General features: G+C 43.2%; 1 protein-coding gene across 5 annotated transcripts in view; it reads left to right on the top strand.

The window, feature by feature from the left end:
* FRY (FRY microtubule binding protein) overlaps positions 1-12,731 on the top strand; it is a 425,952-nt gene that overhangs the window by 167,934 nt on the left and 245,287 nt on the right. Inside the window, exon 1 of one of the 5 annotated variants that reach the window (XM_027116556.1) lies at positions 6,718-6,939. The exons of the other annotated variants lie outside the window; for them this stretch is intronic. Within the exon in view, the coding sequence (XP_026972357.1) occupies positions 6,870-6,939 (70 nt within the window). The 5' untranslated portion in view covers positions 6,718-6,869. Of the gene's footprint in view, positions 1-6,717; positions 6,940-12,731 lie in introns of those variants that run through there. 5 annotated transcript variants of the gene reach the window in all.

Raw genomic sequence — 12,731 nt, 5'->3', positions numbered from 1 at the left:
GGAGAATCAAAGGCTGGCCTGCCCAAGAGATGAGGCAGTTTGGTGATAAGAAGCGGCATCCCTCAGTAGAAAAGTAACTTGTCCAGGGTCATAGTATCAAGGTCAAAATTAGCACAATAATTTCCTGATTCCCAGTCCTTCAACTTCTGTTCATAGGTAACTATAAACATGTGATCATACCTAGAAGAAGGAAAAAAATTTTAGTGTTTGTAAAATTTAACTAGTAAGTAATATAAAAAACTAACCAAAACTTCTAATTTTGTCCAGTTTCATTCATTGTCCAGTTGATCTGACCCTTATGACTTAAACTCTCATTTATTTTTATGCATGAAATTAGGACCATTAGTGGGAATATTAGCTCTAGCCCTAAAAAGTACTTAATTTTTATCACTAAATAATGGAAATAGCCTACCACATCTCAAAAATTTTAATGTAACCATGAAAATGCTCCTTTTGGGCTTGTTAAATTCTCATTCCTATGGAGAAGAACCAGCATTTTCTTAGTTATCATTTAAATAGCAAATAGTGTTTGGGGAAGAGTGATGATTAAGATAAATAGAATTGTTTTTTACTTTAAGTATTATCTGTGCATTTTTGGTAAATAATATGCAAAGCAAATGCCATTTTTTACTTCAGAAAGGACTTAATATTTTATAATCATATATTGTTAGCTATTGTAGCTAGTTATTTTGGAGCTGTTTGTATCTCAGTGTAAATAATTTTTCAGGTTGCTGGTAGTATATGAAAATAGGGTAGGAAACTAGTACCTTCGTGATAAAGGTAAGTGGAGGAAACCGTTCCACATTTTCTCTTTACATGCACGTCTGTCAGAACAGTATTAAATACTACGTGTGCCTTGCATTTACTCTGCAGAAATTGAGGTCAAATCTTTATACGTGCAAAATATATATGAACCACAGCATCTCCTGGGTTGGGCTCTAGGTTAATAATATCCAAACATGCAGGCCCTACCTTGAGAGGTTAATGGGAAGAATAAATTAGGTAAATATTGAGCTGATACTAAGCCAACCAGAACCTGCTAACTTTACCCTGGGCACTGGAAGTTAGAAGCACTAAAATATTAAATAATACTCTTTTCTTCTTGTACATGCACGTTTAGGTTTTTATCTTTGCGAACTTCAGCCTTCCCCTGGTAGCCAGCAGGGGTGGGTGGCTGGACCGGAAGGGCCCTCTGTGATGAGCAGGTTCCCTCTCTCCCCCTTTCCCTAACCTGGCCCTGGAGTGAAGGGGGCATTTTGCACTGGGTATTCTGGGTTCATTGCTAGCTGTAGATCTGCTACTTAACAGTTGTCCTCTTCCTGTGCGTTCATTTAATTCTTATAAAAGAACCTGTGAGATAAGCGCTATTTTTCAGACAAGGAAACCGAGACCACGGGGTGTTCAAGACTCTGGTCTCCTATATTGCTCCCCTTCTAATTAATATCCCTTGAATATTTGCTCTTAAAGTCTCCATTCATTTATCTGGAGCAGTGTCGAGGGAGAAGCCCAGTTTTCAGTTCGCCAGTTAGGAAGGTGCTGGGGTGGAGACCTGAGTTAAGGGACACTTTGGTCCCAATTCCTTGTCCTGGTGTCTCGGTGCCAGTTGTAGAAAGGCACCCCACAGGTGCCCAGCAGACCTACTCCTCTGTTCAGCTTTGTCTGTACAGGTCCTCTAGTTACAGCGCATTTACATCAAGGGCTCAGTAAATGTCCATCCTTCTACCTGACTCTGAACTTGTGAAACACCCTGGGTGACACGAGCTCATGAGGAAAGGAGGCCTTCCCTGTGAGAGCAGCAAGGGGATGAACTTCAGGCTTGTCCTCTCCTCCTGCTTCAATCTTTAAGGGCTTCCCATTGCCCTAGACCAACGTTTAGTTCCTTTGTCATGGCCAGGAGAGATGAGTGGGGAAGAAAACTGGGTTCTGCTGCTGTTTCTTAATGAAAACAATTTTGGGAGACATGATTTTCCTTGTTTATGTCTGAATCTGTGCAGCAACAAGCTGTGCTTTAATGAAGTTCTGTCACATTCAAAAAATTTAAATGTCTTTCAATTCATTTCAAAGAATTATTTGTACTGGATAGTAATGGAGTAAATGTTTTCCAAACTTGCGGAATCTATTTTTGTGAAGATTTGTATATGTGGGTTGGATTTTTTTAAGGGGATGATGATTGCATTCCGTGTTTACGAAATGAACGTTGTGTGGCATCACTTCCTATTTTTTTCTCTAATTTCTTAGCATAGGATAGATCAGCCCAAATTATGCATAGACCAGAATAGCAGCTTGTAATTTATGTCAATCATTTGTTCTTTAGGTTATCTCTAAAGGGCCTCTTATTCTACTGCTTAAAGAAAAACAAAACCCTTTCTCCACAATTGTCTCCATTGATCTCAGCTGCTGTCTTTCGAACTCAATCCAGGCGATGCTTAATTTGACTTGGGACTGTTCTTATTAAGAAACAATCTATACTAGTAGGGATATAATATATTTAGTGCTGTTTTGGAATTTGAAAGTCCAGATCAAAAATTGATACAGGAATTTTTCTTACATTAAGCAATTTTCCTTTGTTTCCTCAGGATGCTGGTAAAACATTTCTCCTCTGCCTCACACATTCTGTGCATGAATGTACATGTCACTCTGTGACAATAATTACATGTGTGTAGCCACGTGCAGCCACGTCCTGCGGGGAGAGGGGGCGGATTCTAGTCCTGACCCAATCAACTCACTCAGATGCTTTAAAATCATTAGATAATGGCTCTCCATGTTGGCAAGCATCCAGATAGTTTGCCTCGCTTTGTTTTCACGTTTGTTTTTAATACCACACATTTTGGTCTCCGAAAAATTTGTCAAAAATGCTAAGAAAGGGAAAATTGAATATGAATTAGAGCACAAACTGATTGCACTTCTGTTGCACGTTTTTGTCACAGGCAACAGCCAGCACTAGGCACGCATGACAAGTCTGTTCATTCACTGACTCACTCAATGTCTGTATTTTGCAGGAGGTCTTACCATGTGCTAGGAGGTGGAGGGGATACACAACAGAGTGACACACAGCTCTTCTGGGGGGACATGGGACAGATGGTTATAATAGGAATCCAGGTGGGATGTGGGTAAATGCCGTGGACTGTAAGATACAATCCATGTGCCCTTTACCACCCTCATCTCACTGCCATTCAGCAACCTGGGACCTGGGTGACCACTTGGCCTCTGCCTTCCTGAAACACTCTTGTTTTCTTAGCTCCTGCTGCACCACCCAGGCTATCCCCAGCCCATTAGGTATCTTGGTCACAAATAGGCTCCCCTTCCTGTGGGTTGAGTATTGGGTAGATGCAGTCACACACCAGCGTGGACACAGCCCATCACCACCCACTGACAGCTTGGAGAGTGGAATTGGGACTAGATGTCCACCCTTAATCGCCCCACTCCCACCCCAGGTCAGGCGTCCCTTATACAGAACACAACCTGTGGGATGAATCAAATTAATGTGAAAAATCATGGCATTCTTCTCTGGGTTCCTTTTAGGTAGGGCTACAGCCCCCCAGGGGACAATTCCTCCTGCAGACTAAAGGCAGATGGGAAGGCGGTGTGTAGTCCTGGAAAGCCAGGCCTGCAGCACTCCTCTTAGTGATAACAAGGTTTTTAGCACCTCTTCCTGGACTTTCGCTAAAGAGGTTGGTAAGCATGATTCTGGCCTTGCTTATGGTTAAAGTAAATAAATAAAATTTAGCATAAATGACTCAGGCTCTAAAATTTGCTGGACCTTAATTTTACCAGCCGTGTGACTTTGACCTTTGGCCTTATTTTATGTCTCTTTAAACCTCCATTTTCTCATCTGTAGAATGGGGCTATTCATAGTACTTCATAGGGTTGGGGTAAGAATGGGCACCTTTAAATGTGATAAAGTAGGGATTTTTCAGGACAATATTACTTTTCAACAAATGTAGATGGTGTCATTAATTGTTATCACTGTCTCAGGTCACTTTCCGACTCCCACCCACCCCTACCTTGATACCATTTCCTGAGGCCTCCCACTTTTTCTGTATTACTGCTACTTTTCTCTCAGCCTCCAACATCTCTGCCTAATTTCTTGCCTAAAGATTTGTGTTCTCCTAAGATTCTTAAGGAAGGGTCCCTCTTTTTTACAGATATGAAAGCTGAAATAGTTTTAGTTCATCTTAAATGACAGCTGAAGTCTCATAACAAGCCAGGGACGAATTCAGATTTTATTTTGTATTTTAAATACCTCCGTCCAGGTGCCCATTCTGACTACATTTTTCATAAGCCTCCCCCACACACCTAGAGAGAGAGGAAACCAAAGGGTAAATATGTCTTATCCCAGCTTGCAGCAGGTGTCATGCTATTTGGTTTGCAGGGCTTTCAGCAAAACAAAAGGCCTTTTCTGTCCTTTTACAATATATGCTCTCTTTAAAGGTACTCGAATGAGGAAAAAAAAAAGCCTACACTGGACAAGATTTCGGCTTCTAACAGACAGAAACTGGGCTCTTAGTTGCTGATTCACTCTTCACAGGGAAAACTAAATGCCATTAAACACATTCTTTTCTAAATAGCATTTAAAATTTTATGAGAGCGTCCTTTTGAAATAACATATATGAGTGACATTCTCAGCAAATTAATATGTTTATAGTAGGATTGAAAACTTTTAAAAGCCAGTTAAGATCTCTTTTATAAAATCAACAGAGAAAAATCTGTCTGCTTGAGTAACAGTATATAATAGCATGTTTGGTTATTGAGCTGTTTTAAATGTCTCCACCTTGCAGTCCCTATAGTTACCATTGGTGTTCAAAGGTGATAGAGCTTAAATGGTACAAAAATGTATTTAACCTAAATTTAAAAGTTCTAGAGTCCCTAAGGGTTCATAATAAATATCAAGATAGCTAAAATTTAATTAAGCATTTACTGTATGCAAGACAGTATGCTGAACCCTTTCATTCATAATGTCATTTAATCTTTCCAACAACTCAATGAGGTCAGTACCACTGTGGATCCCCATTTTGCAGATGAGCAAACTAAGGCTTAACAAGGTTAACAGCTTACCCTAGGTCTCAAAGCTAGGAAATTCTGATGAGTTTTGAGAGGCTTTGTGCTCATGAACTCCAAGGCACCCTGCAGCCTCCCTGTTCATTCATTGCCAACCACGGTGAGGGAGGCACCAGAAAGGTGGGCGTGGATATTTTGGTTTTCAGATGTAACAGCCATTTTGGTAAATCCTTTGGGTCCTGTTTCACCTGGAATCCATATATTCAAAGTACAGGTGATAGAACTCAATTAGCTCATGAAACAGAAGTCAATCTCAGGAGACTTCATGAGGAGAAAGTGCTGTGAGTGGAGTTGGAAATCTTGGTGGTGGAGTGCTTACGTTTTGTATAAGGAATTTGAAAAGCTCACTGTATTGATAGTGTCTTAGGGCATTTCAGGACAGTCCTAAAAGTTCTCTTTAGTGTTGAATTTTTAAAAATTCTTAGTCTTAGAAAAAGTGTACTCTTTCCCTACTATTTCTCAAATGAACTGTTAGTCTGGAAAGTCCTATTTGTGCGTTGATTTTGAGTGGGGGAGGGGTGCTCACTTTTTTTGGTGAAATAATTATTAATATAGTTTATTAACGCCTTTGGAAAATGTTAGTCGTAAGTGTACTGGGGAGGGGGAAGGATGCACGGTTGATGAGATGCTTAGTCAAATCCCACCTACTCCAACGTAGCCTGTCAAGATTAAAGTTCTCTTGTTTAATCGCCTGGTCCAGCTAAATAATAACGTGAAACAAAGCTAACAAATCAGGACGCCTGATATCAAGATTTCATGGAGTAAAAAGCCATTGTGCAGCAAGGAATATAACGCTTTGCTTCTTATCTTTTGATAACAAATAAAAATAAGCTTTCCTGGGCTCGGTGGCTCCTAGAAAAGACAGGCTTGAAGATCCATTGTGGAGCCTGGCATTCGGTAAACAAGCCTAAGCAGTTCGTACCGTCCCCTTCGGACGCACACGTTGGGGCGGGGGAGCGGGTGCCCCTCAAAATGACAGCATTTCTGGGAGGGCGCAGCACGAAGTGCAGCTTCCACTGTGCCCGTGAAAGGAGGGGAGGAAAAAGCCCAGGCCGATATCCTGTTATCAAGCTTTCCTGCTGCAGCGGGGCGAACGGAGGGGGCTTTTCAGAAAACGTCGCTGCAAACCAGATCCAGGGGTGCTACTTGGCTTCCTGCGGCGACGCGGTTGTGTGGATTTCGGGGGGGCAGGCGCCGGGGGAGCCGCAGCGATGCAGCCGCGGGCGGCTCACCGGCGGCCGTGCTGAAGCCGGGAGGTCCCTCCCGCGGCTGAGTCGGGGCTGAGGAGTGGCTCAGGTTGAGCCCGGGGGGCGGAGGCTGCCCTCCCAGCCCATCCCTCAGCCCTGCGGCGGCCCGGAGGAGCCCTGGGGGCCGGAGCCTGTCTGCGCCGCGTCCGGCAGGCCGGCCGAGAGACCCTCCCTCCCGGGGCAGTTGGGGACTTCCTCGGTCCCGTACCTGCCGGGCCGAACCTGTGGGCGGCAGGCAGCGGGCGTGGCTGGTTATAGCAGCTCAGAAATGAAAGCAGTGGCCGCCGCCGCCTCTCAGGGCTTGGGATCAGCCCCCAGCAAATAAGGAGCCAGTTCTGGACCCGAAGGAGGAGGAGCGGCCGAGCATCTCTCTCTCCGGCGCCTCCGTGTCCTTTAAATGAGGACTTGCTGCCGGCGCCAGAGGTAGATCTGCAGAGCCGCCCTCCCGGCTGCTGACCCCGCTTACATCACTAACCTGTGACAAGCGCATCTCCACGCCCGGTACCTGCTCCCCCGGCGGCTCCCGGTCCAGTCCGAGGAGCAGCCTCTTTGTATGCCGCCGACATGGCCAGCCAGCAGGACTCCGGCTTCTTTGAGATCAGTATCAAATATTTACTGAAATCCTGGAGTAATAGTGAGTAATAGAAAATAACCGTTTGTTTGTTTTTGTTTGCTGGGTGTTGCCTAAGGTCCGAGAAATGAAATCTCAACTGGACGCATAGGCTTGTGAGCCGAGAAGTTTTTTTTTGTTTTTTTTGCTTCCATCTGCTATGAAAATCAAAATGTCAGAGACTGAACTAGCTTTCCTGAAGTGCAAAGGCTGCGGTGGAATTACAGTAGCTTTGGTTTGATTAAATTTTCAAGTGAGATGGCCCTTCAGACCCTGGCCAGCGCAGGATGGGGCATTCCAGGCTGCATCTCCTGCCTTGGTGTTTGTTTAATGTGTTCAGGTTTTATCGAAATATTTTGTGAAGTGTGGTTTAATCAAAGGGGTGTGGCAGGGTTTCAGAGTACTTCATAATTGTTTTATTAGGGTATTGTCTAAAGAAAAAAAAGTACTGAATAGTCCAAAGCCTGACTCATCTTTTTTTTTGACTATAGAGGCAGTTGCAGGTTTATTTGATCTCTCCCCGTCCATGTGGGTGATGTTCAGAATGCTGTTACAGTATTTGACTTTTTGAAAAATCCTGACGTTTGTTATAGTGCCAATAAGGTGCTTTTCTGAAACATAAACAAGTGAGGTGCTGACCATAAAATCATTTATTAGGATATCAGAATGTTATGGCTTCTGAAGTTCCATTTCTGACCTACTTAAAGGTTTTTGCAGTCAGATATTTCCAAAAGACAACCTCTAAGGCATCATGGATCCGGAATCAAATTAAAATGAGGCCTTCAGGTGATCAGTGATGCCTTGTATTTTCTGAACAGTTTAAAAACAAAGTCTTCTTTATTTCACCAACCAGCCTTTGTACTTGTTTTGGATAAAAGACCGGCTGGTGTTACAGATCCCTAATTGTTTAAAATTTTTAAAAATTTTCCAAGAAAAAAATTTATGTTGTATTCCGTGCATACTAATTAACCTACCTGTGCTCAAAGAGCTGGAGATTAATTATCTCCTACACAAATGACCTGTGGCCAAGATTGTTCTTATGTAAACAAAAGCGGGGAGGAGAACCTGTGCCATAATTGCTTTGAGAAAAGAGCCAGAGTACCTTCAGCCTGAAGGTACTCAGGGACATTCATCTCTAAATGATATCCATAGAAACCTTCTTTTCCAGATCATTTTGCACCACTGTATACACCATGGGGCTTGTCTGAAGCTGTTTTTCTACAAGTGGGAAGCCATTTGGGAGTAATCCTGTCACCCTAACACAGCATTCCTTTGTTATAGTCATAATTCATTTATCTTGGATTCATTACTTGTGTAATACTTCACACTCAAAGGGTGAATTTTCTTTGTCTTTTTATCCTTTGATTAATGAAAAGAATTTGACATACAAGGTTCTTTATGGAACAGTTTTCCAATATCTGAAGAGACTGTTTGACATCAGTGTGTGGTTTTGAATCATTATTTTGAGTACTTTAAGGCCAGATTATTTTCTTCCATCAATTTCTGTCATTGCCTCATTAGATAGAAAATTACGTTGTGACAAATCCTGAGGCCAATGGGATTTCTTTTAAAATCTTTCTCCCCTTTTGTCTATTTTCAAATTACTCTAGACAAAGTCTATATTCTCTCCACCCTTCCTAAACTCTCCATCCCCCTCCCCGCCCCCCTTCACATCAGGAGATGGTTCAAAATGACTGTTCATTTCTACTTTGAGAGTGTCTGGGACACAATTTTGAATTCTTTCAATTCATTCAGCAAATATTTATTCCACAACTACTACATGCCAGGCTGTGAAGCTACAAAGGTGACTAAGACACAGCACCTGCCCTCTATCTTAATTTCTTTATCGCAGAAGAGTGAACTTGGTGATTCTCTAACATGCCTTTGGGGGTCAGAATGTTTTTCAGTCCTTTCTTAAAAGAGGAACAGGAAATACACCTTATGCTTAGGCTTTCTTAAGCTTGTTGCAACACTAGCATAGCTCTCAGTTTTACATATTTTCAGTGGCAAAAAAGAGAAAGGAATTTGTCTGTGTGGAAGACAAAGTAAAAAACAGAAGCCTTCGGATGCTCAGCCTACTCAGGGCACCGAGGCTGAGAGGATGCACCGTGGGGTCGGCAGCTCGTGGGCCCAGCATCACAAGTTTGAGAGGTGAGGAAGCCCCACTCTGCCACATACCGAATGGAGAATCAGGCCTCTAATTAAGTAGTGGTGCTTATTGATAAAAGTACAACAAGTAAAAAGCAATAAAACAAACTATAACCATGGCTGACTGCTTTGCAAGGTGGTAGTAAGAGGAAAGATGATTCTGTGAGTATTTCCAGGTTAAGATTTCCATCTTTTTTTTTAAATGGCACATTGTAATTATGTATATATTTGTCTCCTCTGAAGAATTAACAAGTCAATTATATCAGTCATTGCCTGGTGAGATATATTAGCTTTTCGCTCACTGTTCTTTTTTGTTTTTTTTTTTTTTTGCGGTACGCGGGCCTCTCACTGTTGTGGCCTCTCCCGTTGTGGAGCACAGGCTCCTGACACGCAGGCCCAGCGGCCATGGCTCACGGGCCCAGCCGCTCCGCGGCACGTGGGATCTTCCCGGAACGGGGCACGAACCCGCGTCCCCTGCATCGGCAGGCGGACTCTCAACCACTGCGCCACCAGGGAAGCCCTCACTGTTCATTTTGACACTCCCTTCTTCCCTGGCCTGCCCTGTCAAGGCTGCCCTTTCATTTTAATGGAGTTGGAAATTCATATGGTCTTGATGTCTGGAAATAAAATGTCCTTTGTTGACTTCACTGCTTTCCTTATCTGCTTGGACACTTGTCCTGTTGCTTCTTCCCCACTCTTACCCAGGCCTTCCCCAGCTGGTCAGTGATTCTCACAGCTGCACCGTCTTGATGTTCATGGCTGTGGCCACCATGGGCCCTCTTCAGTTTAACCTGGAATGTTGCAGAGGTCTCCTCATGGTTCACCTGACATAGAGCAGCCTGGAGAGGCTTCTGCCAGCTTTTCAAAGACTATATCACAGCCTCCTCTGCCCCCGAGTGTCAGGGACCACCATACAGGACCCTCCTTGAATTCCTTGTTCATATTCTCTCATGTTGTTTATCTGTTCCAGCCATAGTTAATCTGCTCCCCTCTCTGCATTTCACTAACTTGCTCTCCAGTCCATGCCCGTACACATGTCAGCCCCCTAACCTGGCACGCCCTCACCTAGAACACACAAGCTGCAGAGCCAAACAGGCCTGGTTCAGATCTCTGATTCCTGCATTTGTGAGGCCTTGGAAAATCAATTAACTACCCTCTGCCTCAATTTTCTCATCTGTAAAATGGAGGCAACAATAATGGATACCTCACAGGAGTAAATGAGGCATTAAGATGTCAAGTACTTACACAATATCTGGCGCATTGTGAATCTCAATAAACTTTAAAATAACATTAATGTATTCCACTGCTTCCCTTTATTCTAAACCCACTTAAAACCAAACCTAGACCATTTTTCACCTTAGCATTGACAGCCTCTCTGGAGTATTCCATGAATAGTCAACATTCACTACAGCCCCTGCTTTGGGCCATTCTTTTTTCTAGATTTCCTTTTTATCTTTACCCCTTTTTCCACCTCAGCTTCTAGTGGACTGTGCCTACCTTCCCTAAGTACATACCTTCCAGCAGCGTGGGAGATGGCCTGGGAGTATTCTCGGTGGCAGAAAGTCACCTTGACCTTTCAGGTTTACTACAGAAAATGTTTAGAGCAGACAGTTCCAAGCTAGTTCACGGGAGAGGAGGGCTTGCTTTGTATTGATGTACAGAGCTGCTGGGTAGGCTCTCCTGCCGATCGGAAACTCCTAACCGGCATTCCTTGGGTTTCTATCCACCCCGTAATAGCCAGTGAACATGGGGCCCAGTGGATGAAGGGGCATTCAGGGTCCATTCAACATTTCCATCTTTCCAGGGCAGGACAGTTTGTATCTTTCCTACAATGCTGACAAACCTTGCTACCCCATAGAGAGAAATCTTTGAATGCCTGTTAACGCTTCCAGGGAATGAGAATTCCATTGACAAACTGCTCTGGGGAACTGAACAAGCCCCTGGCCTTGGTTTGGAAGGGACTGCTGTACATTATAAAATGACTCATGGTGCTGTAGAAAAACTTGCTTTATTGGAAGAATTGGGTGTGGCATTTTTCAGATATGTTGTAGTGAGATAGATCATGGTGGTAAGGACAGTATTTCTGTCCAACATAGAAATGCTGGTTAGTATATGGTAAGCTCTGGGGACGAAGAGAAACCACGTTCAAGTAAGGATTGAAAACATGTCCGATTCACTGCAGAACAGTACTCATTGATCCCTATTTATGTCACCAGGATACTGCAAAGATGCTATGAGAAAGCCTTAAGAAAAATCTCAAGATGTTAGTTCAGTTAGTTTTGTAGAGTTGGTTTAAAGAAGTAGAAAACTAAAGACGTTAACCAAGTTGCCTTAAGTCCAGCAGAGCAGTACAGCTCAAGTTGGAAATTCATATGGTCTTGATGTCTGGAAATAAAATGTGCAAGCACACCCACCTCGTTCTTCTAACAGTGGGGAGCGCCCAGCACTGTCCCAGGCACTTAGAGGAGAGTTACTCCCGTGTTCCTGTAGCCTTGGTCACCTCTGCCAAAGTTGTGAGCAACGGAACCCCAGGTCAATACCCGCTCTTTCTAAGTAGAAAAAGTTGATGTATCCTGGGTTTATGATGGAGCAAAAGTTGAGGTTTGTATTTGCTTTTGTTTTTTGGGGTTTTTTTTTTTTGGTTTGGCTTTTTTTTTTTTTGGTTGAAATACATGAACAATTCTAGAATCTAGAATAGCAGTAGCTGCCACAGTGCCTGAGGGCCCACCCTGTGTCAGATGTTATGCTTGGTAAATTATACGTAGGGCAAACCACATCACTATTTGTCCAAACTGAGACACCTTTAAGAGTGAAAGTTAATAATTATGCTGGGACACTAGGCATAAACGGGGACTGCCCTGGGCAAAGGAGGCCATATGACCACTCTGTTTATTATCTTTACTCTTTCCAGTAACCCTGCAAGGTTACGTATTATCTACATCTTACAGATGAAAATGAAAAAAATGAGAGTTGAATTAGTGGTTTGCTCAAAGCCAGGATGGTAGTAGGTGCCATGAGCCCCTCCCCCAATCCAGCTGATAATCTCATTTTTAAAAATCACCCAGAGAATGAGCAAAGGATCGAGAACACTTTGGGGAATTTAGTGCTTTGCGGGTACGTACCTTCTTGCTGGCTGATGACACTCCCAGTTCTTCGCCTCCTCCTTCCCTGTCTACCTCTGAAACTGCCCCCTGCCCCACCATCTCTCTCAAGACGCAGTGCTGGAGAATACCATCCCCTTAGCACAGACCTGTTTGAAAGACCTAAGTATTAACAGCTCTTCACTCTCATTATTAAATATACGCAGCCAGTTCTGTGCCCTGTGGTCATTTGATTTCACTCACACACACACACACACACACACAGGATTATAGTAAAAAGGTACGTTTCTTCTGGTAGAATATTTTATGTTGATTGCCCCCATTTTTAAAAATACATGTAAATACTTAAACAGCTCGAATAAATAAGAATATATTAATGGTCTTCTTTTAGAATTGTCCTTTGCTTATCTTGTTGGGGTTTCTCTGCTCTGTTGTGTTCTTTTTGGGAAACAGTAGCAAACCCCTAATTATCTTCAGCAGTGAGAACAGGGAGACTATTTCCAGGGATGATGGAAATCTGTCTATAATTCGGGTATCTCATTTTACCTGATAGCTCTGGTTTCCGCC

Source organism: Aethalodelphis obliquidens, unplaced genomic scaffold (assembly GCF_003676395.1).
Source record: "Aethalodelphis obliquidens isolate GAN/ISIS:26980383/991018 unplaced genomic scaffold, ASM367639v1 scaffold16, whole genome shotgun sequence".
NCBI classification, from domain to species: domain Eukaryota; kingdom Metazoa; phylum Chordata; class Mammalia; order Artiodactyla; family Delphinidae; genus Aethalodelphis; species Aethalodelphis obliquidens.
This window is presented reverse-complemented; position numbering and strand designations above follow the sequence as displayed.